The 25,386-nt window shown below is 34.3% G+C and overlaps 5 protein-coding genes, 1 long non-coding RNA gene and 1 pseudogene across 10 annotated transcripts; 4 read left to right on the plus strand and 3 right to left on the minus strand.

Annotated features, from left to right (window-relative positions):
• The first annotated feature begins 2,363 nt into the window (after positions 1-2,363).
• On the plus strand, positions 2,364-2,879 carry LOC142554266 (uncharacterized). Its single transcript, XM_075664953.1, has one exon. The coding sequence runs from the start codon at positions 2,364-2,366 to the stop codon at positions 2,877-2,879; it is 516 nt and encodes a 171-aa protein (XP_075521068.1).
• Positions 2,880-9,097: 6,218 nt separating this feature from the next.
• LOC142552692 (uncharacterized) lies at positions 9,098-11,982 on the plus strand. Of its 5 annotated transcripts, none has more exons than XM_075662457.1 (9): positions 9,106-9,254; positions 9,699-9,904; positions 10,034-10,356; positions 10,529-10,600; positions 10,679-10,746; positions 10,862-11,009; positions 11,110-11,190; positions 11,269-11,355; positions 11,487-11,982. In XM_075662457.1, exons 3-9 carry the CDS (start codon positions 10,105-10,107, stop codon positions 11,565-11,567), a joined length of 789 nt encoding a protein of 262 aa, XP_075518572.1. In that variant the 5' UTR covers positions 9,106-9,254; positions 9,699-9,904; positions 10,034-10,104; the 3' UTR covers positions 11,568-11,982. The 5 variants fall into 5 exon arrangements, with proteins under 5 accessions (XP_075518571.1, XP_075518572.1, XP_075518573.1 ...); XM_075662458.1 differs by having other exon boundaries at positions 9,699-9,822; XM_075662460.1 differs by having other exon boundaries at positions 9,107-9,254; positions 9,774-9,822.
• A 1,229-nt stretch (positions 11,983-13,211) lies between these two features.
• LOC142552691 (putative ribose-5-phosphate isomerase 1) lies at positions 13,212-14,617 on the minus strand. Its single transcript, XM_075662455.1, has one exon. The coding sequence runs from the start codon at positions 14,391-14,393 to the stop codon at positions 13,521-13,523; it is 873 nt and encodes a 290-aa protein (XP_075518570.1). The 5' UTR covers positions 14,394-14,617; the 3' UTR covers positions 13,212-13,520.
• Positions 14,618-17,534: 2,917 nt separating this feature from the next.
• Positions 17,535-18,770, minus strand: LOC142554375 (putative fasciclin-like arabinogalactan protein 20). Its single transcript, XM_075665042.1, has one exon. It carries the CDS (start codon positions 18,753-18,755, stop codon positions 17,688-17,690), a length of 1,068 nt encoding a protein of 355 aa, XP_075521157.1. The 5' UTR covers positions 18,756-18,770; the 3' UTR covers positions 17,535-17,687.
• A 541-nt stretch (positions 18,771-19,311) lies between these two features.
• Positions 19,312-20,851, plus strand: LOC142554267 (multicopper oxidase LPR1-like; annotated as a pseudogene).
• Positions 20,852-22,567: 1,716 nt separating this feature from the next.
• Positions 22,568-25,252, plus strand: LOC142552693 (uncharacterized protein At1g66480-like). Its single transcript, XM_075662461.1, has 2 exons — positions 22,568-23,388; positions 24,977-25,252. The coding sequence occupies exons 1-2, from the start codon at positions 22,801-22,803 to the stop codon at positions 25,034-25,036; spliced, it is 648 nt and encodes a 215-aa protein (XP_075518576.1). The 5' UTR covers positions 22,568-22,800; the 3' UTR covers positions 25,037-25,252.
• Positions 23,395-24,970, minus strand: LOC142552695 (uncharacterized). The gene is made up of 3 exons (XR_012821855.1): positions 24,452-24,970; positions 24,071-24,216; positions 23,395-24,021 (listed from the first exon to the last, which is right to left on the minus strand). It is a non-coding gene; the product is annotated as an uncharacterized LOC142552695 (long non-coding RNA).
• Positions 25,253-25,386: the final 134 nt, after the last annotated feature.

Below are 25,386 nucleotides of genomic sequence, written 5' to 3' on the forward strand. Positions count from 1 at the left end.
CTGCAAAGAAAGTCATGAGGTACCTTCAAGGGACCAAAGATTATATGCTTATGTTCAGACGAACTGAGAATTTGGAAGTAATTGGCTACTCTGATTCAGACTATGCTGGCTGCATTGATTCAAGAAAATTCACTTCAGGATATATTTTCATGCTAGCTGGTGGAGCTGTATCTTGGAAAAGTGCAAAGCAGACATTGACTGCTACTTCCACTATGGAAGCTGAGTTCGTATCTTGTTTTGAGGCAATCTCACATGGTGTATGGTTGAAGAGTTTCATTTCAGGGCTTAGAATTATGGATTCTATATCTAGGCCATTAAGAATATATTGTGACAATTCAGCTGCTGTTTTTATGGCTAAAAATATCAAAAGTGGTAGTCGAAGCAAACACATCGACATTAAGTATTTAGCCATACGAGAACGTGTTAAAGATAAAACCATGGTTATCGAGCACATTAGCACTGAATTGATGATTGCAGATCCTTTGACTAAAGGCATGCCACCATTGAAATTCAAGGATCATACAGAAAGAATGGGACTTGGTTCTTTTATGTAATTTTGTTGAATGAAACTTATTAAGTTATGATATTTTTCATAAATGTACATATTCAGTTATCATGAAAAATATCGATAAAGTTGGACCTCGAATAGACATAGGGTTTATTCATTAAGTTATTTGAGAGATATAATACATTGTGATACATGGAAGATAATAATCGTTTTTAGATGACATATCGCCATGATTCATGTATTTTATTTTCTCCTATGATAAATGAGATATACGGGTCAAGTGGGAGAATGTAAGAAAATTGTGACCCGTAAAATAAACGTGTTGAAAATTTGAACACGGCAGCCTCAAATTTTTAAAATTGAGATGCGTATACAAATTTGATTTGAATCTCGAGCTCCCAAAACACTCGGTGATGGTATGAGTGTGCCTTTAAATACCGAAGGCATTGAGGTCCCTAAACACACAATCTCATACATAAAATACACCATCTAAAGGAGTGTTGAAGTGTTTAGAAGACTTCAATCGAAAAGAAATCAGAAAGCTTCAACAAATTTTAAATGGCCGGAGGTAATTCTCGATCCGCTTCCGCATATATTTTTTCATGTTCATGTATACGTAACAAACATGATAATTGAGAAAAAAAATTTCTGACATCAAAATCATATGTTTTTGTACAAAATTATTCATAAGTATAAAAGCATGATCATATTTTGAAATTTGGTAATGTCGTGTAATAACAGTTTTCTAGAATTTAAGGTGTTAAATTGAATGGACTCTGATTTTAAACATCAATTGGGATAGCTCAAGCCACGCTTAAACTTTGTATATTGCGTTTTGAGCTTGTAAGCTTGATTTTTCCCATCAAATTTAATTTTTCAGGAGCTTATGAGTCGATATACAGAGTAATCGACCAAACCGAATTTTCAATAATTGTACCAATTCGATTTTTTTTAATAATCCAAACTGAACTGAATTTTTACGTAGTGATAAAATCGATCTAATAAACTGATTTTTTTAAAGAAAAAAAGTAACTTTATTCTTTAAAAAATCAGGATGATTTCTTTTAAAATGTAATACAAAATATATTGTTTTATATAGTAGCTAATTAAAAACTTAAAAAATATTCTTTAAAGCTTGGTATCTAAAAACTTCAAATTTTGTTTGTGGGTGAAAAATGGTCGTAAAAGAGTATAAATTTTATTTAATTTTGATTAACATTATAAAGTATTTAACTTTTAAGAGGAAAATGTCTACTTTAGGCTAAGATTCAAGAATGAGAGATGCAAGGAAAACATAGCCCACAAATTATGAACAGGTCCACATAATAATAAATATCATTTAAAATATATCGATTAAATCAATTAACCGATTTTTAAAATTCAGAAGTCAAAACCAAACTGATTCAATCGATAATTTTAAAATTAAAAGCGATTTTCAAATTAATTGGATGAATAATAAATTAATTCGGTTTACTCCAGACTGCTGTATTTGGTATAACTCCTCATCGGAGCATGCGTGGAGCTTATACGAGGACCTTGAAAAACCGCGGTTTATAAGGACCTTTCGCAGCTTCCATGCATTTAGCCACTTAGGCGCGTAGGCTCGTCAAACACCCCCGCGGGCTGTCCTTTTCAGTCATACGAAGTTTCTCGTTTGCTATTAACGTGTAAATTTTGGTCTGTGTACCTGCCAAATATGACCAAATTATTATATTTACTCAACTCACATGTCTGAAACCGTCTCTCTCTATATATATAAATATATGTATATATATATGTATGTATGTAAACTTTCCCAAGTCCAAGCTTCTTTAATCATTGGTAGTTTCACTGGGATAACAGATTCAAAAACAGGATGGGTAACTACATGTCTTGCACGTTTTTGTCTCCAAAACTCAGGACTCACAAGGCCGCGAGGGTTATCCTCCCGGGAGGCGAAATACGGCAGTTTCAGGATGCGGTCAAGGCGGCGGAGCTGATGCTGGAGTCTCCTGGCTTCTTCGTGGTGAATGCCAAGTCGTTGAGCCTCGGAAGGCGATTTTCTCCATTATCGGCAGATGAGGACTTGGAGTTTGGTAATCTTTATGTTATGTTTCCAATAAGGAGAGCGAATTCGGTGGTCACGGCGGCGGATGTTGCGGTTTTCTTGATGGCGGGGAGCTCGGCGCCGAAGAGGATAACCGCCGGGAACGGCGGCCGAATATCGCCTGAAGCGGTCGAGGAAGCTGCGGCTGATGATGGTGGCGAAAGTGGACGGCTGAGATTGAGTTTAGATGGCGTGGTACCAGATTATAAGTATAGGGTGGCTTCGTGTAGGTCGAGGAAGCCATTGTTGGATACAATTTCTGAAGAGCCCGTGTTTTCTAGATAATTAAGTTGAATATAATTAGTTTATTTATTTTAGTTATTTTTTATTTTCTTTTTTAGGTGGTCTTAGATCTTATTGTGCTATTATAAATTAATAACATGGGAATATATTAAAAAAATTATGTAATTGTGTCGAGTATAATAAAATTAAAACTTGGTCAAAATCATGAGTTACCTAAGTTGTAATTTGTTTATTTATTTTAATTCTTGTAATGGTTCTGGTTTTGGAATGGAACAATTCTTCTTACTAATGAAGGTTTTAAAATTGAATCTGATTTCTGATCCAAATATTTATGAATAGATCTCTTGATGTCGGTAAGATTGATTGATTGATCCGATATATATCTAAAATATTTTTTTTTTTGAAATTAAAAATAATATTTTTTTATCAATCAAATATAATGAGAGATCATCTATTATTTCACAATAATTGTTGTGAATATTTAATTGTGTTTGAAATGTTATAACGAATGTGCACGTGGAATCGGTCCTAACCTATAGGTTTCTTATTCTATTTCTCTCTAACAGTGGCTAAGTTTTTAATTATTTTATTCAACCAAAAATAAAAATATAATAATCTAATCAAAACTCAAAAACAATATTCAAGAAATTTATATCAACGTAATTAAATTTATATATAAAAAATTAATATATATGCACACATCGTGTGTACAAAACACACTAGCAATAACTAATTCGTCCATATCACTTAATAGGTCTAGACAGAAACCACAAAAAATCGACGACAAAAACTTGTGTGAGACGATCTCATGATTCGTATTTCGTGAGACAGATATCTTATTTGGGTCATCCATGAAAAAATATTACTTTTTATGCTAAGAATATTAATTTTTATTGTGAATATCGGTAGGGTTGACCCGTCTCGCAGAGAAAAATTCGTTAAACCGTCTCATAAAAGACCGTCTCAGAATCGACACCAATGGTTCTCGAAGTTGAGTAATTGGTTTCAAGCCGAAACTGAACACTGCAGTTTGGTTTCAGGTTTGGAAATCTCATTCATTTGCCATTTAAACCGAAACTAAATTATATTTTAATTATAAAAAAACGTAATTATTAGAGTTTGACTTTTTATGCCATTAAAGGGCGAGATTTATAAATGTTACCATATGAAGTATAGTTTAAAAGAATGTTTGAAACCTTAAAAAACGTAATTATTTGATTTTTAAAAAACTCATTATTTTCTTTGGACTCAATCTGGACTAAAAATATATTAAATAATTTGATAAGTCCAGAAGATATATTTTCTGAAAGGGAAAAAATTGTGTCAGACTAGGGACATAGACATAAAATATTTTGATCATGGGATGAATGAATTGATAAACAATATTAATAATATAAATCAAATATTTAAAAATTAACTATTAATATTACATAGTGATACAAATCATATATAAACTACCGAAGATGTGTCTTGCGGTTTTTCATTGAGTAGAACTTATCAATTATTTAATCAATGTCTATCCTTGCAGTAAACTCTCTGTCAATGTAGACAATCATAGAATCTGCCAATAACTCTTCTTCCATCTTATTCCGGATAGATGTTTTAAGAAGTTTCATAGCTGAGAATGATTGGTTGTTGTCGCAGTAGAAATAGAGAGCGTTAAAACAAGACGAATCAATATGTCAATTAAGTGATAATGACGTTCCTTTTCAGTCTCTAGTAATCGTCAACATAATTCAAAAATAGTACATATATTCTGAAATTTTTCATTCATCAAAGCACTCGTATATTCCAGTACATTGTTATGTGGTGAAGTGGGACTTCTTGTATGCATCAATAAAGCACATTTTTTCCCATCATTAACTATTTTCCGACCTCTAAAACCATCAACTGTAAATGCAGCATAACAAGCCTATTTTCCTTGGAAAAGGAAACATGGGAAGCAAAATGCTGCATCTTTATGAGAAGAGTACTCCAACCAAGAATATTGCTCAAACTAATTTTTTTGAAATCGCGGGTATTGTTATCCTAATTTGGTTCGCGGATACTCCATAACAAGTTGATATGCCCCCTTAAGATATAAGCTCGTCTAATTACATATCTTTCATTGACATGACATTGCCAAATTGGAGTACGCATGGCCGGATCTAGTTGAACATAACCTCTAACATCACTATTAACTCTTTGATATTTGATCGTATGTTGTTCATCATGGTTTGAGATCTCATCATTAGTCAGAGAATGCTCATATCTAGTCGATATACTAGCTTTAGGTTTAAAATAGAAAAACATATTTTTCTTCTTGTCTCCTTGAACTTCCATTGAAAAATCAATCTATTATATACAACAAATGAGAAATGACCAATATAAAAACTACAAATTGATAGCAAAGAGATTAACAACTCAAAATTGAAATATTTAAAGCCTATACACACAAACCAAAGAGACTTAAAAGGAGCACAGTAATAACTTCTCAAAAAATCGACAAATCACATGAACAACTACCGAAATAAATCCAAAAATCAATTACATACCGAGTCATTGTATTTTCTAAAATGTACTTTTTTGTATTCATACTAATCTATCAAGATATGGATTACAATTTTATTTTAAAGAACCATTTCATGAATATCTAGAATCGAGATCCTTGGAGATATCAAAATGGAAGCCTTTATACATTTTTTTTTTGAAAATGAAATCTCTCTGCTTTTTTCTAGATAATTTGTCTCTGAACTACGGTCAACAATACTTCTCCATAGGCCTTGAAAAATACTCCTTATTCTGCCTTTCATTATTTATCTAACAAAATCATTATGTAGTAATAAGGTCAAAAAACCATAAACGAGCAAAATTTCTCACCCCATCCCTAACACACGGTTTACAAAAGCATCCCTATAATTGGAAGGACAAATTCGAAATACAATTACAAGATTGCACTGCCACAAAATTGTAAAATGGAACTACATTTGTGTAATCGAAATTTCGAAAACAAAATCAACGACACCGACAAATAACACAAAAAAATCAGCCAGTAAAGAAATGAAGCTCAGCGTACAAAAACTTTGAAAATGATTCCTTTAATAATTCATGTTATCTTTTGTTGCCGTGTGAAAGACGCTGACTAAACATATACCCACCTGAAAGATCCATTTGTTGGAGATGAAAATGATAAATTTGAAGCTTTTTGTAGAGAGAAGCGAAAGAAGACCGATGGCAAAACTCTTCTTTTTTACGTATTGGCATACGACTATGAAAAGTCCTAAAAAAATGAGCCACAAAAATGGGCTCAAAAAATTTAATAAGTTAAATTGACAAGGCTAAAACTTAATAAAATGAAACTCAATCCATACTACTACTTTGACCCAAAAATATAGTCTGGGCTGGAGCCCACCCCAACCTTTGGGGTGGCTCCGTCCCTGTGTGAGACGGTCTCACGGGTCATATTTTGTGAGACGAATCTCTTATTTGGGTCATCCATGAAAAAATATTACTTTTTATTGTGAATATCGGTAGGGTTGACATGTCTCATAGATAAAGATTCGTGAGACCGTCTCACAAGAGACCTACTCTTTCTGAAAAGCCTTTAAAACTATATAGCATCATTTATATCATACTAACAATTCAATAAAATTATAATAATATTATTAAGCTTAAATTCTCTTAAAAATATTATTCTATTAATTTTTACTTATTTATTCTTTCAACTTAAATAATGTGCTGTGGAATGCAAAGAGTAGATATGCAACCATTATCTTTCACTCGGTTCTCAATGACAAGCAGCTCATCATTCTTCGTATCAGTAACAAATTCTTCGTAGCGAGAAGAATCCTATAGAAAATTTTCTGAAACGTAACGTAGATGCAACAATTTCTAGCAGTCTCGGGACCCCTGGGTATGACTGCATTATCAGAGACCTTATTAGATCAGTTATAACCGCAATTCATGGCAATCTTCCAGGTATTTCCGTTCCTTCGATCGTCGAAGCATTGAGGATTAGGGAAGGTCTCAGCTAGATAAAAGATTTACACCTTTCGAACACAATCAATCATCACTTTTGATTTTCATGCCTTAAATTCCTCTGCACATGACTCATCCACCCTTAGATTCATTATTGAAGATTGCAAGTCCTACCTTTGAATATCCAAGTTGTTTCATTAGTTTTTGTTTGAAGATCAGTGAATCATGCGTTAGCTAAAGACTTTTCTTTGTATGATCTTGAAGGTTGAACCATCCCTTTGTTCTCTGTAATTACCGATGTAATCTTACCTAATTTGGTTTTGATATATCTCTATTGTTTTATTTATTAAAAAAAATCTAATTTACGTGCAAAGCTCTTGGAGTTGACTCCAAAACATAAAATTCTTGGGAGTCAACCAACGTACAGCACGGCACGGCGGTCTCCTCAAATAAAAATTACAAGGTGGTGTTGATGCTTCTATTCTTTTCTTGAGCGACATATCCTCTCAGTTTTCCCATTCTTCTTTTTCTACTTTTCAAGAGATCGGCTAACTCGAACTAGCCTCGTAACGTAATTGGTCATAAAAAGGGGGAAAAAATCGGTTTAAATCAAAACCAAACCACAATTTTACATGTATTTGCAGTTCGATCTTGATTTGGGAAAAATTATATATGGAAAGAAACGAGATTACAGATTTTATGAAACCAACAAATCTCTTCGATCGGTATGCCTTATGAAAGATCTCTAGTGCATGGGGAACAAAACTGGAGGGCAAGCAAGCTGGATTATTTTTGAGTTTCGAATCCTATGAGAAAAATATTAGAGCTCAATCAATAAATCACCGAACAAAGGAAAAAAAAGGGGGACTTTTTGCTTCTTTAATTTCCTCTCTAATATTTTGTCAGTTCTTCGTTTATTTCTTGTCTTAGGCTTGTTCAGCAAATTATTATGTAACGTTTCATATGAAGTATGCATTTATAGCCATGAAGTTTAAATAATGACCAAATTTATTGTTCTGTTTGGTATTCTTAATTTTCGAATCAGGATTAGGTTATCCACAAAATTGAAGTATGACGATCGTTTAAATTACCTACCCAACTAATTATACCAGATTATCAGGCTGAAATCGAGAAGTCGCAATTATATAGAGGACCATTTTGCTTTTTAATAATGCTTACTTTGTAATTGATATAATTATGAAAAACTAATCCAAGACAGATAATCATTGCATGGCGATCAATATTAAAGGATTTTGTAGTTCGAATTAAAATTTCAGAATACTGCAGGACCTAATAATTACATTATATTATCAAGTCTCTGCAAATAAAATATTACTCCTCTTACACTAATTTTATTGGTACGCTAGAGAAAAAGCTGTATGGTACATTATTATTATTATAATAATAAAAAGGGGAAATTTTTGATTTTTTTATACATGATTGTCTTCATGTGTCAGTCGAATTTCAATCTTGGTATGTCATATTTGTTTTTTTGGGATAATTTTAGTCAATTTTTTCGATTTGGAGTTTATGTAATACCATTGCTGCATTGATGTGGCTAAATTCACATTAACACTCTCGATGGAAAGATTAAAATTTTAAAATTGAAATATATAAGATTAATTTGAAATCGATAATATAGAGAATCAAAATGTAATTTTCTTAAAAAAACAAAATAAAAAAGAAATGAATAAAGAAAGAAAGAAAGAAAGAAAGAAACAAGAACAAAATAATAATTGCCATATTTGGTCATGGAAGATTACCAACCAAACCAAAGAAAAAAACCAATGACCTATTACACAGTTGTCATTTGTCAACAAAACACCAAAAAAATTGGTATTGAGACTGACGATTTTCACATTTTTTAGCAACTAACTCCACCACAATGAGTCAACCAAACAATTAAATTGCATACGTCCAAGTTTCTCGAAAGATTTTGCAGTCAAATTTTTTTGGCGTTGAGTCTCTTCTATGATTAAAATTGATAGTGTGTTATTTATCATGAAAATGGTTTTCAGTTGACAGGGTCCACTGTTGCATGGTTGAATATTTGAAAATTTAGCTTTGAGTAAGGATTAACTGATAAACTGCAGAAGTAATATTTCAGCCAACATCCCTTTTGGGCCAAGAACGTATTGTAGAGTTATTTTTCATAAATGGGATTTTTATTTTACTTTACTATTCTAGTCAATATTTGACGGAAAGAAATGCGAAAGATAAGAACGAAGTCGAAGAAGTGATTTCGTCACATTTTTCTTTTTAGCCAACCAATAAAGAAAATCGGTATTAAAAAAAACCTATGTAGCACGTATGTGTGTGTGTATATATATATGAACTTATATATGGAAACAAGGATTTGAACTGGGGAGGTATAGGAACACTCTTGCTTCTTCCCCAAAACTTCGGCCTTCTCTAAGGAAGAAAGGATTTCTTACCTTTCAGATATCCGATTCCCATCTTGTAAGTCTCTTTTTCCTGCCATATTCATCTTTCCAAGTATTATTTTATAGTTCCTATTACTTTTTGTATGCTCTGTTTTTTTCGGTTTTGACATTGTATTGTGATAAAGATCACTTTTTTTTCTACCGGGTATGCTCGATTTTTCTCCTTCGAGTCTTTCCCTGATGTCTTGCTTTCTTTTCTTGCTGATGAATCATGGGCTTAATTCTCTGTGTGCTTTGTGACATGGGTTTTGTTATTTTTGGTGTAACTTGTTTTTTCGTCTCTTCTTTTCTTTTATCTTATCCTTTTTCCGGCTCTTTATCATCCAAGGTTCCTTTTTTTGGGGAAAAAGCACACTTTATGAATTTTGATTGTCAAGTTTATTTTTCCCCCATTATTCCTTCCTTTTTTCAGAACATCTATTCGTGTTTTCATGCTCTTTTTATTTCCTTATTTTTGTAGGACTCGTCTATTTGTTCTTAAGGTGGTTTCCTGCTGGTTTTTTGTCCATCTCGATATTTTTCTGTATTGGCGTAGCCAGAAAATGAGGCAAGGAGGTGTCAAGAAGAAGATCAAATGTTCTCAGGCGTGGAAAATTTGTTTTTGTTGAAAAGAAAATCATACATAAAAATTTCAAAGGCTTTTAATATATTGTTTGACCTGTCTAGGTTCTCCCTTGTTTTCCACCTTATTACTATATATTTGTTGGGAAACTGAGTTTAAATGCTTCTTCAAACAAAGGAAATAAACGAGTTTCCAACAAAACTTTGATAGAACTTTTGTTTCATTTTCCTCAGGTTAATTCCAAGGACTGGTAGTCTCAGCTATTTTTACAATCAAACAGCTGATTGAAAGTATTTGATAGAAGATGGGGGATCACTTTGTTTTACTTGTTGATCGCTTGCTCACGGAATCAACCTTGGAAGCTGCAATACAGAGTAGAAACTCGCCTAAACATGGGGAAAAAATCACAGGTGACGACGCGATGATTACATGTTCGTCCCACGAGGATTCTGAATCTAGTTTATCTCCAAGAAAACTCGTGGAGTGTAGGATATGCCAGGACGAAGATGTGGATTCGAAAATGGAGACTCCATGCTCATGCTGTGGCAGCCTCAAGGTTGGTTGCCCTCTTGTCATTAGTATTGCCATTTGTCGTAAAGATTAAAGAATATATTATTTTCCTTTTCTATTTATGTACCTGTATTATCTCTACACATATAAAACCGGTTACTCCATTTATAGGGAAGGATTCTCAAAACATCTTATACTAATGTTTGGTTTAATTCCAGTATGCTCACCGTAAATGCGTACAAAAGTGGTGCAACGAGAAGGGCGACACAATATGTGAAATATGCCATCAGGTTGTGACTATCCGCGTGAGCTTTGTTTCGTTAAGTTTCAATTCTTGATGGACTAATTCTTGTATATGATTGTTTCAGCAATTCAAGCCGGGATATACAGCACCACCCCCCATCTTTCGTTTGAGGGAACTCCCTCTGAACTTCAGGTACTTCTTGCGCTTTCATTGTCGGGGTCTGGAACTCATTTAGCTCGTAACTTGGTTGAAATTTACTCATCCATACATGGTTTCTTATATCACTCAACCAGTTTAATCTAAGCAGGGGAAATTGGCAAATTACTCGAGATTTAAACAATCCTCGCCTTATTGCAATGGTTTCAACAGATCGCAGTTTCTTGGATCCGAACTATGCGGAGTATGCTTATTCGACATCAAGAAGTATCATTTTCTGTCGCTCAGTCGCCATAATAGTAATTGCTCTGTTTCTGTACAAGTTACACACAACTTGGCTCTATGCTGATAGGTAGATTTTTTAACAGCAGTTCTTATTTTCATAATCTGTTTTTGCAGTTTATGGTTCTCCTAATTTTGCGGCACGTCCTTCCGATAGCTGTTAGTCGAGCAGGAAATTTTTCTTTCCCATTTATGATTGTAAGATCATGGAGTAACCTAAATCAATGGAAGTTCTTTGGCAAATATTTTTCCTAATGTTTCTTTCAAAAATGACAGTTGCTGCTGCTAAGAATTGCTGGGATTATTCTACCAATATGTATTATACTGAAAGCAGTAACTTCAATCCTGCATAGGCGCCAACAGGTAAAAAAAAATCGTCAATCAATTTCTAATTTTCATTCCACACCTGAAGAAAGAAACATCAGAAAGATTCAATCTTGAATTAGCTAAAATCTTTCTTACGCAAAAGAAATACTTTGGATCGTTTACGACAGGCTAATGTATCTGCTTCTTCATCTGACGAAGAAACCGGTTCATTGACTGCGCATCAGCATCGTATTATGGCCGTACATTAACTGTTTGAACTGGATACGATGTTCGATCCTGTGATTTTGCTTTTGATCTACCTGAAGAAGGAAGTAGCTATCCAACAAGTTCATCTATGATGATGAATGGCGTTATGGTTTCATCCTATACACTGAACTCTTTTAAAGTTTATTATTACAACATAAGTTTTGAGGTGGGATTTCATTTCATTATGCACCTCTAAAGAACCAATTGTACATGCCTTATGGATATCCAGAGCACAAATATTACAATTGTGAATTTGTAAAAAAAAAAAAAACACTTGTCTTTCAGCGATATGATATATGGTGACACCAGTTTATAATAGGCGTTGCATACTATTTTATAATTTCTTTTGAACATATATAAATATGGTTCGCTTCACATCAAAATTCAGAAATAAAGAAAGCGACATAATTTTGTTTTTCTAGTGAAGTGATGTCCTTGTCTTTATAGGTGATCTACTCCATGATTTTGCTTGGATTTGTTGACTATCGAATGTTAGGTTTGCGGTAATGAGGACATAATTTATTGGTGTCGTGCGATTAATTAGATATGAAAACTGGTCATTATTAATTTCACTGTAATGATTGAACTCAATTATTCAATATATGGATAGTATTAAAAAAAATATTGATAAGGTCCATCAACATTTCCCAGAATCTGACGTTTGAGAAATAGGAAGAAAATAGGAGGTTACCAACTTTTATCAATTCAATGGGAACCTAGTTGCTTCTCTCAATTTTCTTCTTCATCATATTTATCATTAATTATCATTTCAGATATTTATCATTATCAGGATCACGATGATCACGATCAGAATGCCAGTGATTATATTATATAATATATGGATCGGCCAACGATTGAAACTCTTCCAATAGAGATTTTTTTACCAGGTACAGTAGCAATTTAAAGAAGATTTCATTTCGTAGCAAGTTAATGTTTTTTCATGGAGGAAGAGGAAGGCTGCTGTCAAACTAATTTGTTCGCAACTATCAGTCTTTCAAGTGATCAAACTTTGGGTGGATACAACGAATCAAAACTAATCGAGACAGTTAGGTACGAACATTGTTAGGGGTTCACAACTTTTTGGCTCCACGAGTGTCGCATACTGATATCAGTTTGTAGGCGCAAGAATCTGATATTACTCAAAACAATGCATTGAATTTAGGTTAACTAACTACTCGATCGTGACATAATCAAATGGGTGAGAGTGTATTCTTGCATCATTCACATGTCAGGAAACCACATTCTCGTTCATAATCAAGTGATATTGTTTCATTCATGTTCAAAGAGAGGCAGTATTTGGTTTTAATTACAGAGCTTATGGTAGGAAACTCCAAGGTCAGTAGGGATCTCAAACGAAAAAGCTCGCAAATTTAATGCATGATATTCCTGTGACTGTGGATTCAGTGCTGTCAAGAATATCACGTAACTACCCAAAGAACAATTCAAATCGGACATAAAACTTAATTCTGTGCCACAAAACATGGAATTGGAGTACAAAAATAGGCATTATCCAGCGTTAGCAGAGATGCGTTTGGTTTTGTCTACTAGCCTCAGTAAACCAAAAATGAAAAACTACAAGTCATTTAGCAAACAAGGAATTGGACAAGTAGAGCTGCAGAATATGATCCGTAAAAACACATAAAACCAACTCTACTTTCATAACCAATGCACAAGTCAAACACAAGAAAGCACTCTTAGGAAAAGACTTGCCAGTAAAGCAGATCAAGAGTCATCTTTGCAGCTAAAATATCATCATCATTAAATAAAGAAGCCTTTTGGCATTGACAAGACTAAGAAAATTCCGTCATCAATTCGATGAATTTTTAGTATAAGCAGCACCCAAAATTTTCCCTTATAAAATTAGGAAATGAGTCAAACTGGAGTGAGTCCCCTGACTCAATAACAAAACTTTCTTCCCCCACAGACCTAGACATAAATAAAAAAATTCAGCAAAACTAAAACCCGTTCCTCAATTCACTGTAACAGAAAGACTCGACTTCCACCTCACTCCCTACTTGAGTCTTGATGGTAAGGCCACTGACACCTGCTACAATCACTGAGGAAGCCAATCCTATAAACATGCCGTGCTCTACAATCCCGGGAAGCCTCAATATGGCATCACTGGCTTCGTCTAAATCCCCGATATCCCTCTCAAAATACAGGTCAATGACATAATTTCCGTTATCGGTCACGGAGGGCTTCCCACTCTCTGCACACTTCCGAAGCTCCCCCACACAACCAGCATAAGAAAACAGGTTCACAAGCCTGTTCAGCGAATGATTCCAACAAAAAGGGATAACCTCTACCGGCATAGCCAACTCACTACCCCCGATATGCTTCACCAATTTGGATTCATCTACTATAACAATGAATTTCTTGCTCACGGATTCTACCATCTTTTCCCTCAGTAACGAACCACCGCGACCTTTAACTAGGTTCATGGCTGGGTCCACCTCATCAGCTCCATCAATGGCTAAATCGATAACAGGGTGAGAGTCAAGATCCGATAAAGGAATCCCCAAAGACAACGCTTGATCAAAAGTTTTGGTCGAAGTGGGTACACCAACAATATCTTTAAGTTCCCCCAGACGCAGAAGCTCTGCAATTCGATCCACGGCGTGTTTGGCAGTAGATCCGGTGCCGAGGCCAACGACCATGCCAGATTTGACGTGCTCCACCGCCTTAAAAGCGGCGATTCTTTTCAAATCATCCTGTGTGAGGGAGACCGAAGACGGAGACACGGTGGATGTTCCCATTAGAGCAGGCGGGTCGACCGCGTTGTGGGATTCGGACAGTGAGAAATGTGAATGTGGGGTGGCTACTGCCATGGCCAGGTCTCTAGAATTGAATATATAAATACCACAAAAAATCAAAAAGGTTAAGAATTGGGTTCCCAAGTTGAACGAGGGAGGATAAGAAATTGAATGGCTATAACATTCTCCCAGAAACGCATCGGGACAATGCAGCAACAATTGTATGAAAAGGAGAGAATCTATTAAACGTTTGAAAACTAAATAGAGAATAATTTATGGGGAAAGAGGAGGAGATATTAGATACGAATGAAGGAATCCAGATCCTCTGCATCAAACGGCATCGTTTATTCTGATTTTTGGTCCTATTTTAATGGCCCTGTTTTAGTAGTTTCTAAAATATTTATCATATTAAATTTATTTTTAAAATAATATTTTCATTTTCATATTATTTGCATTTCCATAATTTCTTTTTGTGTATTTTTACAAATTTGTCATTTTTAATATTTGTTTTATTAATCATATACTTTTTCAAAAGTATTCATGTTATAAAAAATAAATTAAATTTGATATAATATTCATAACAAATAATAATTATATAAACACATTGTTTATGGTGTGAATATCAAATTTTAAATAATTAAATATATCAATTTTATATAGTTTAACGATATGTTTATAATTTAATTAAAAATAAGTTTTGAAGTAAATATTCTTCAAACACTTAAACTTTAGTTTGTATTAAATTTAAACTTATAATTTCAAACACTCTTTACTTTAACTTATCGCTGATATCAAAATAATATATGAAAAAGCTCTCGAAAACACTCTCTTTTGTGTAATTAGTAGTGGCCTAGTTTATGTATTCAGTAAACAAAACACCACATTTTTTAGACTCAACAAATGCCTTTTTTTTTTTACATTGTTTTTTTGCCTTTAGTGTCAACATGTTTGTACTGGATTTTGGCATCGCTTGTGAAAAAAACTTGTACACAACTTTTGCTTAAATTTATTTTATAGGAGATTATATATATAGTTGAATTCTATTAATTTAAATTAATTATTTTAAAATTAAATATTATAATAATATGTTTATAGTTAACTTTCTTCATATCATTCTCCGAATTAAATGAGTATTGTTAATTTTTCTTTTGTGAATGAATAATTGTTTTTACAATATAAGACGATTGATATGCTATTGGTTGAATTAATAATTTAGAATATTTTCATCATGAAGTATCTGATAAAACTAAAAGTTAGCACTACAAGTAAACAAAAATAAATAATGTGTACCCAAAACACGAGAACAATTACTCAAGAATATGCATTGGGAATATCTCCATTGAAATTCATGATTTCAAGATGATCAAGTGGTGTCTATACTAAATAAAAATATAGATTATAAATATATAACAAACTTTTTCACCTTATATGAATGGATTTTTTTTTTTTAAAAAAAAGATTTTTACACCAAAAAATTCATAAATATCATTAAATTTCATATCATCAATAATTCGGTGAAATTGAATTGACTTCCAGTTGTTTAAAGAAATGCATGGGGTACCATATGTAATGAACAAGATACATGCAATTCATCTTGTGTTACAATGTCTTATAATGATTGAAAAAATAACCAAATCTAAATAATTTTTGTTTCCAAAAAATATCAATACCAATAATCTACTTACCTCGACTCTCAATTTTTTCTTCATTTTGATTGAAATTCTACATAACTAGCTATTCAATCGTCTCGATCTTTTTTACATCAATTCTTTTCTTGAATTTTTTGCTTGTTCATGGAAAGTTCCGTAGGTGATGTCCTGACACCGCCAATGTTGTCTTGGCTCACTTTCTATCAAACACATTTTCATGATCTGCGTGGTTAGATCAAACACCAAATTATGCACCAAGGAGAAAGTTGATGCGTGAACGAATGCTTCGTTGCCAGTCTTACGAGCATTCTATGAAGTTTTCTATACCGTTATGTACTTTGTAGCTTAAGATCTTTTTCGACTTCATTGCTCATATAATTGTGTATCACTCCACTCCTAAATTTTTTCGTCCACCTATTCAAGTTATAATGCTCTGGAAGTTTTTTTTTACGTCCATTACATCATATACTTTAACAATACTAAAACACAATAATCCATTCATCTCAAATTTTCGGTAGCTACATGAAATCACAGCACGACTACACAATAATCCAATCACCAAAATACTCGTAATTGATTAACATTCTTGCATCAGCCCAAAAAAGATTAGTTATTTGTCCTTTCATATCCGTCTTATTAGCATAGTAAAATGATAGATTTCTAGATAATTATTATTGGAAATATGGCATACAACCAAATTTCCCACCATTTTTTTTTATCTTTTGGATTGTATATAGTTTTTAGCATAATATGGCGTAACAAGACCATCTCTTCCCATGCATGCTGTTTTAGTCACACACGAGAGGAACTGTATCCGAATAAAGGCGATTAAATGAACATGAAGGAGTGGTGAGAAATGTAAAATTTTTTAGTATTGATTCCATTCCACCAAATATTTTATTCTGAGAAGATAAGGAGATAATCCGATGTTTATTGAAATGCGTGTAGGAGAGTGGAAATTAGGGCTAGGGTTTGTGAAATGGGGTCCAAGAAAACGAGGAGGAAAGGGCCGCGGAAGTGAATTTTTTGCGTGAGGGTCAAATTATGAAATTCAATTAACCATTAAGGAAGTTTATTTAATTTATTAAATAAGAACATTTTAAATCCACAACGATAAATTTGAAAGTTGAAAAATTCGGTTAAATCATTTATTTGTATTTAAAATGAATGTCATTCATTAGGAGACATATTTTTTCAAAAAAATTAATATACGCATATAAATATTATTTACTTATACAAAATTTGTCGTCTAAATCATCATATTTTGATTGTTATTTCATCTAAATGATAATATAAAGTGCAAGAATAATTCTACTCGTGGTATCCTAATCCAAGCATGAACCAACGACATAAACACAATACATTACCGGATCAGTTCAATTTTTTCTCCGTGCTCGGCCCAACCTGGCCTAATCGATACTTTTAATGGCGAGTGATTAAGGCATTAATTGGATTGGATATCTCCATTGAACTAATCACATAGGCCCGATATTCAGCCACCCAATGACTTAAAATTAGCTTTCCTTTGTGCGGGCGGCATTATGCTATTAAAATGACAACTCGCACAACACAATGGACCAGCATTCTTAAAGAGAGCAATTTGCATAATTTTGAAAAGGAACACTACAACACAATATACAGATCACATCCGTTATCGCAGTTCAACTCAAAGAACAAAAAGTAGAAAAAAAATCGAAAGAAAAAGTATTGTATATTTAAGCTAAAGCTCTCCATGATCAGCAGAAATCGGTACCTCAACTCTCTGCTCGGATAATTCCTCCATGAGTTCAAATTCCTCATCTTCATTATCCGGTTCCGAAATCGCATGTTGTATCCCATGAATCACCAGCCATTCACTTTCATACAAATCCGGGGATGTAATAACAACCCCATTCACCATTAAGGTTTCATTATCTTCATCTTTTGTAATCTCCAAGCTGAACCCTTCTACATTATTCGAAATTACTGTACCATTCACCATTTCATCAAGATCACTCCAGCTCACTTTACACGGAACCAAATGCCTCATGAGCAAAGAAGAGTACCCCAGAAAATCCCCTGAAAACCGTACTATATCCAGGTCAGCTGGTGCGAATAGAGTCCACTTCATCACATTGTTCTCTGTGAAATCCCCTCGATCGAGGAACCCCATGATCTGTATATCAAGAAACGAGGCAATTATGGAATACCCTCTTGATTTTAGGACACCAGATGCATCCTGGAATCTTGAAACTCTCTCCAATTTTAGGCACTGGAAATCTGCTGTTGTGTCAGTTTTGGTAGAATTTGCGAGGGTGAAGTTTAGGTTGAAAAAGTCGTCGATGGCGTAAGCTATTACCCACCCATCATCGAAAATGGGTGATTCAGAGACCTTTACGCCATTTATTGAGATATCATGGCTACTTGAAGAGGTTACGAAAAGGTGCCTGGAGGGGGAGAGTGTGGGGATAGAGGAGGAGAATGGGAGGGAGAGGAGAGATGAAGAAGAGAGTGAAAGCGGAGAGAAGTGCAGGAGAATGTGGGCCAGGGAGGGTTGACCGTTGTCAGAGAAGGCGGAGTTGGGTGGAGAGAAGATTGTCAGGGCGGTAGTGGTGGTGGCGGAGGAGGAGGGTAGGGGGAGGGAACGAGCGATGAGTTGGAGTGTGAGGGACATCGCAGTATAGCCGGAGTTGGCTAGAGTATCGACGGCGTTAAGGAGGTATTCCGGCGGCTGAGACTGCGGAGATTGAGCTGTAGAGAGAGATAGGTAGGACAGGATGAGGAGAGAAAGTAGGTTGTGGGAGGCCATAGCTGTGTGCGAGTTTGCAACTGCTGGCAGTTATGATTTGTGGTACAAATAGCAGATATTTACACACTTGGGAGTCTTCCATTGGTTAGGTGGTCAACGGAACGTTGATTAAACCTTTTTTCATAGAATGAAATTAAAATATAAAAACCTATAAAAATAAATTATATAATTTTTATAGACGATGCAGGACAATGAACATAATTAATGGATAAACTAAAGTTGTTGTTTTTGTAAAGAGAACATTATTTCGGTGAAAAAAAATACAAATAAGTATATTAATTAAGACTATAAATTAACTGATAATATGATAAAAATAGAATATGTGGAAGTTACAATATCAAATATGTTAATCTCCCTTTGCATGGGTACAAAGTGGTTGAGTTGATTTGCTATGAAATAATTTTTAAGTTAAAATAAGAAATTTATCAGGTTGTGATAATTGTAACAAGATTATATTTTATAAAAGTACACACATTTAGTTTGATTATGTATACAGATACGTAATAAGATTACTAATTTTTTTATATTTGGTCAACGTAGATAAAGGTCTAATCCAATGCAATTGAATGATTATTTTGACGTGTTTGTCTACATAATATGATTAGCCCTCCGTACAAATCTAGCAAAACATATGGTCCATCGATATTCCTCCAACACCAGTGTTTGCATATGGCCTATCGAAGGAAACTCTGCAGGGAATACACACTTGGATATATAGCATGGCAAAGCTATCTTCAATCGAACCATATTTTGCCTTGGGATCGATCCCACCATTCCGACTGCCAAACCTCCCTGGAGAACCGGCATTCCCAGTGTTGCACCTACATGGTGGCATCGAGCAGCCGCAAACTGACGGCCACTCAAACGCCTGGTTCACGGCCAGATCAAAGACCGCGGCCCATCTTGGACTAAGAAACTATATCACTACCAAAACATGCATGCAATATCCAGGGACTCTATGGTACCTTTATCATGCCATGTGGTTAACAATTACGTTATTCGATAACCAAGCGTTGAGTTGCCGCTACGATTGCCTTACGACGAAGAGTTTGATCGGCCGTTGCTCGTGTTTGATCCTAACTTTAGGAAAAACCGTTCGATATTCATGAAATCAACCGGAAATAACCCCTCAATACATCCCCAGTGGCGGCCAGAGTATTTCGCTGTTGTGATTGTGATCAGCGGAAAGGCGTGGCCGTACATGATTGTTCGCAGGAGACAGTATCGGTTTCGGATAATAAACACCAGCAATGCTAGGTCTTGAACTTTATTTCAACAATGGCTTGGAATTCATCCATAGAGGATCTGATTAGGCGTATAACAGAAAGCCAATTAGGCTCAACAAGATTTTGTTAGCGCAATCTTAAACAGCTGTCGTGGTCATTGACTTGGCAAAATCCAAGTCCGCGTCAGCTATTTTGTGTAACAATGCCCCATATCCCTACCCAACCGGAGATCCGGTGAATGAGCTAGGTTGATAGCTAGATCATGAAATCATCATATAACAGCCAGACACGAGTAAGACACGACGAAGAAAATACTGAGTATATCGATCAAATATCCATCTCCAAACCAATGCATCGAGTGCATCCACCACAAGTTACAATGTAATGTACGAGTATACTAGCAACATCGACGAGCCTACACATTTGTGCATCAATGTGAAACCCTTCGAGGCAGCGGTGACATAGATACTTAAGGCAGGTGCAACGGGGATTCGGACCGTGATAAATCTAACCGAAGATAATCACCCATTGCACATTCATTTGGGGTTTTTTGTGGCCTTAAATCAAACAAAATTGGTTGAAGTGGACAAGCACGCACAAGGGGAGACGATAGAAGTGCCCGCCCTTGAGAAGAGATGGAAAAATGTGTACAAGATGATGCCTGGATATGTGAAGAATCGAATCCTTTTGATGCAACAGCCTAGCCTCGTTACATTTATATACACTGAATTTTCAGATATTAGAACAGGAGGACAACGTCATGATGAGGTCCTTGAAATTTATCAAGTGATATTGTTGAACAAAGGGGTGATTAATAGTTACATGGTCCTGTTTGGGACTGAGAATGAAAGGTTGCTAGTAGTGAAATGATTTTTTTTAAAAAAAAAAATTCAAAGAAACAAACAAAGAAATGAAAATAGAGAAGAAAAAATAAATGATGAAAAAGATAGCTTTTAAAAAGGTAACTCAACTCCTGTCAATAATAATTGCAACTTAATATTTTGTGTATATATTATGTACTTTAATTGAATAGATTTTCGAAATTATTTTTAAATGAAGATTTATATATGGCAATTACTTTTCTAGGTATAACGATTTATATGAGGTGAATCTTTAATATTAAATATTAATAAACCGAGTGTGTAACATTGGATTGTTTCAAAATTTGGATGTGTGCAGAAAAGTAAACCATAAAATATATTCTTAGGTGATTGATTATTCATGAGAATTCCACTTCAAAACCCGAACATCAAAATGGACCAAGACGCGAGAGGAGCAATGCCTCGACAAACTTGTAATTTGGTTGTTATAACTTTTGACATTTAATATATTAAAATTTAAAGGAGCTAGTTTTACTTCAAAATTAAGAGGCCGAGTATATTACAATGCAGTGTTCATACTTTGAAAATGTGTACCAAAATATTATATCAATTTTCAAGTATTCAATTTTATGTCAAAACAAATTTCGGAAAAAAACTTTGATATATTTTTATTCTTTGATTTGACTGTTTGAAACAATTCAATGGTAACGATTGCGCTCGGCTCGTACATAGTCGTACTAGTCCCAAAGGGACATTTTCCTTGGTCATTTTTAAGAATATGTTTTACTATATAAAATAGTGCACCAATTTATTAAAATAAAATTATGTAGATGGTGACGAATTGGTGTTAGAATTTTCCAATCATAAAGTCGATTATGTATATAAAGTCCAAAGCCCACATGCATTATGACCGGAATCTATTGGATCCACACCGTGATTAACGTTATTAGTCATTTTCACCCAACATGACAAAACATGATTAACGAAATATTGGTTTAATCATTTCAAGGATTCCTATCAAATTATAAATTATCTTTTTTTTTAACATGGCTCGGCTTCTTTTTTTTGACATAATCAATGGATCCCAAACTAAATTGCTTGCTCAATTTTCTTTACCAAGAATATGCACACGTTTCACTTCATTCAGGGGTAGGCTATAGCTTTAATTAAAATTATATGAAACTAAAATGTTCAATATAAAGAGCTAAATCCCTTTTTTTTTGGGTCGAAAACAAAAAGAATTTATCATAAAATTTTAGGAAACAAAGGATAAATTTCCCATCAATCGCCTGGCATTTTCTTAAAATAATTTTTTGTTTAATGTCAAAATCATTGTTTTATTTTGTCGAAAACCCAATATATAAGTTAGTAATGTGTGAACACAACAAGCCATTGTGGTCGTTGCAAAGACACAAATACAAGCTAGGTTCTCCGTAATCCAAATCCAGTCCCCACAAGGCAAAAAAGTAGGATGAGAGATGTGACCTAGCTAGTACATTTTAAGACAATAAATAGATTTAGATATATTATTAAAGAAATTTAATTTTTTGTCATATTATTTTTATAATTTTGATTATATATGTTATTGATAGATTTAAGGCTACAAATAAAATTTGATAAGGTAAAATATTGAAATCATAAAAAAGTAAATATATAAAATTTAAAAAGCAATTTTTTTCTATTATTAAAATGAAAATCAAGTAATTGTCCACTTTATCAATATGTTGATAAATACAATATGATGGTTGTTAGATGGAAAAAAAAAAGGCATAAAGATGGAACTTGTTCCATTGTCAAAGGACGTCCCGTTTTTCAAAATTGCGCTCTTTATTTGACCCCGTCGGCCTAGCTCAAGCTTCATTCCTTCAATATCCCATAACTCCCATCCATTAACAAACCTCCATAAAAACATTACCATTTCTCAATCTTTCATCCATTATATAATTCAATTATCGTAGGCCTTTTCACCAAGAAAATTAAGGGTCCAAATTAGTGATAATGGGGAATAGTTTGGGGGGAAGAAAGAGCGTGAAAGTGATGAAAATCAATGGCGAAACCTTCAAAGTGAAGGCTCCAGTGCAAGCCGGTTCGGTTTTGAAAAAATACCCCGGCCACGTTTTGTTGGAGTCGGAGGCGGTTAAGCATTACGGCATCCGGGCAAAGCCGTTGGATCCGGGGCAGGAGCTGAAGCCGAAAAGGCTATATTTTCTTGTGGAGCTGCCTGAGTTTCCGGAGGAGAGGGTCACTCGGAGGGTACGTTCGGGGATTCAAATGAGCGCCAAGGATCGGCTCGAGAGCTTGCTGCTGGCGCGGCGATCGTCTTCTGATCTTTCGATTATGAAGCCGCCGAGCATCGCGTCCGAGGAGGAGGAACAAAGAGCGAGGGGAGGAGGAGGAGTGAGGGTGAAGGTGAGGTTGCCCAAGGCCGAAGTGGAGAGGCTGATGGCGGAGAGTAAGAGTGAGGATGAGGTGGCGGAGAAAATTATTAGCCTTTACATGGGGAGCGGCAGCGTTCCAGCTGCGGCTAGCGGAGAGTTGCGGCGGCGGGATTTTGATGCCGTTAAAGCGGCCCCTAAAGCTCGCGAGGTTAGTTTTTACTTATTATTTCTTTATCCAATTATTATTATTATTATTATTATTATTGTTATCTATTTTTTTGTTAATATTGTTCCAGATTTCATGGCATGTTTTAAGGGGCTTCCGATTTGAAATCACGTGCTTTTATTAATTTATTATTATTATTATTATTATTATTATATGCAATAACAATCCATACATGCTGAGAAAGTGTATATTTATATATTATTTCATTTTTATGGGCGTCGAAAATAATTATGAATCTGCTAATCCTCACGCAAATAAGTTAAGAATAAAAGTATTCTACTTTTCAATATTTGATTTGGAAGGAAATGTTTTTATTATTAACTATTATTTAATAAGGTTGACATTACACAACTTCTGAAACCGTTTTATTACCAAAGTTATCGCTGGAAGAGTTCTCTCGTAATTAAATTTGACCGGTCAGTGCACCACTGGGACATTCATTCCAAGAATAAATTAAAGTTATTATGCTTGATATACATATACAAAATGAATTCAAATGGATATTTTGATGATAATAATATAATATTCATAAATGAACAGATGGAGTATATTTTTCTCGCAAGCCAAAATTTTGGTTGTGTTTATTATTTTATTTTCCCGATTTTTCTTTGACGCCTAGTTTGTTTTTTTTTTTTTGTTTTTTTTTTTTTTTTATCTTTGACGCCTAGTTGAAGAGAGGTTTTGACAATTTCAAACTTCCTCGCGTGGAATAAAAAAATTTTGGGGTTTAGTTCAACATTATTTGAGAGAATTACTCTCGAAAAATCCAATAACCACTAGTATATGTGGAGTCAAGCATGATCCCAACATCTTTTGGTCAACACAAAAACTTGTGTAAGACGGTTTCACGGGTCGTATTTTGTGAGATGAATCTCTTATTTGGGTCATTCATGAAAAAGTATTACTTTTTATGCTAAGAGTATTAATTTTTATTGTGAATATCGGTAAGATTGACTCGTCTCACAGATAAAGATTCGTAAAACTCCCTCACAAGAGACCTACTCTTACAGATAAAGATTCGTAAAACTGACTCACAAAAGACTACTTTTTGGTCAATTATGGTAGTTGGATTTGCGCAATACTCATCCTGTAACATCTCATTAACCTTTTTTTAGCTTATTAATGTTCGAACCAATCTTAGACGTTTAGATTATGCATTACAGTAATATACTTACTTATGCTAGTATGAATTATACTCAAATTATCGTTTTCCAAGTTCAGCGGTTTGTATATTAAACGCAAGAAGTTGCTGCCCATTAACCCGTTTCTCGTACGAGATTTCGAATATCAAATGTAGTAAATGGCGTGGTCATCCCAACCTGAAATATTTCTGGTCAATATTTTTTTTATCATTTATTAAAAATCTATATGTTTGTTCGATACAAATAATTTATTTGACCTGTACGTGGCCTGTCGTTTGAATATGTCATCTACGATGTGACAATGAGTGGTCCAAATCGCTAATGGTTCGATAAGGAAGAAATGCATGATTTCTGAGACGAGATACCATTTGCATAAAAATTTCCCTATTTCCGCCATTGAATTATTTCATTCTTGTCATTTTCTGCAGAAACGAGTGGGATTTATGCCAATTTATGAAGGAGAGATCCAACTGGCTGTGGCGTCTTAGTAGCCAAGACCAAAATTTACATATCCAATATTTTGTATTATCTCTCCGAATTCCGCGTGAGATTTCTCGGAAAAGTTTGGTTGTTTTTGTACATTAGAATTCGGGATGTTTAAGATGCTGAGATTCTTAGTTCACCGTGGGAATTATGAGAGAGTATGTATCATTTTTATAAAACTAGTTCACAATAAACATAGAGGAGTATGATTTACTAGGGCACTTGCTCGGTTTAATTTGAAAATCTAAAATTGATATCTATGAATCCCACACAAAAATGAAAGGTGGATCCATTCGATTCGTGATAACAAAATTGACATCTCTGACTTATTCAAAGAAAACTATAACATACCAAC

The sequence above is a fragment of the Primulina tabacum genome, chromosome 8, assembly GCF_025594145.1.
Source record: "Primulina tabacum isolate GXHZ01 chromosome 8, ASM2559414v2, whole genome shotgun sequence".
Taxonomy (NCBI): Eukaryota; Viridiplantae; Streptophyta; class Magnoliopsida; order Lamiales; family Gesneriaceae; genus Primulina; species Primulina tabacum.

What these genes read in the sequence shown, in the direction of transcription:
- LOC142554266 (XM_075664953.1), top strand. Translation starts at nt 2,364, where the DNA reads ATGGGTAACTACATGTCTTGCACGTTTTTGTCTCCAAAACTCAGGACT.
- LOC142552692 (XM_075662456.1), top strand. Translation starts at nt 10,105, where the DNA reads ATGGGGGATCACTTTGTTTTACTTGTTGATCGCTTGCTCACGGAATCA. An exon ending in TATGTGAAATATGCCATCAG is followed by an intron (nt 10,601 to 10,678) that starts GTTGTGACTATC and finishes TGATTGTTTCAG; the next exon opens with CAATTCAAGCCGGGATATAC. An exon ending in GAACTCCCTCTGAACTTCAG is followed by an intron (nt 10,747 to 10,861) that starts GTACTTCTTGCG and finishes TAATCTAAGCAG; the next exon opens with GGGAAATTGGCAAATTACTC.
- LOC142552691 (XM_075662455.1), bottom strand. Translation starts at nt 14,393, where the DNA reads ATGGCAGTAGCCACCCCACATTCACATTTCTCACTGTCCGAATCCCAC.
- LOC142554375 (XM_075665042.1), bottom strand. Translation starts at nt 18,755, where the DNA reads ATGGCCTCCCACAACCTACTTTCTCTCCTCATCCTGTCCTACCTATCT.
- LOC142552693 (XM_075662461.1), top strand. Translation starts at nt 22,801, where the DNA reads ATGGGGAATAGTTTGGGGGGAAGAAAGAGCGTGAAAGTGATGAAAATC. An exon ending in CGGCCCCTAAAGCTCGCGAG is followed by an intron (nt 23,389 to 24,976) that starts GTTAGTTTTTAC and finishes CATTTTCTGCAG; the next exon opens with AAACGAGTGGGATTTATGCC.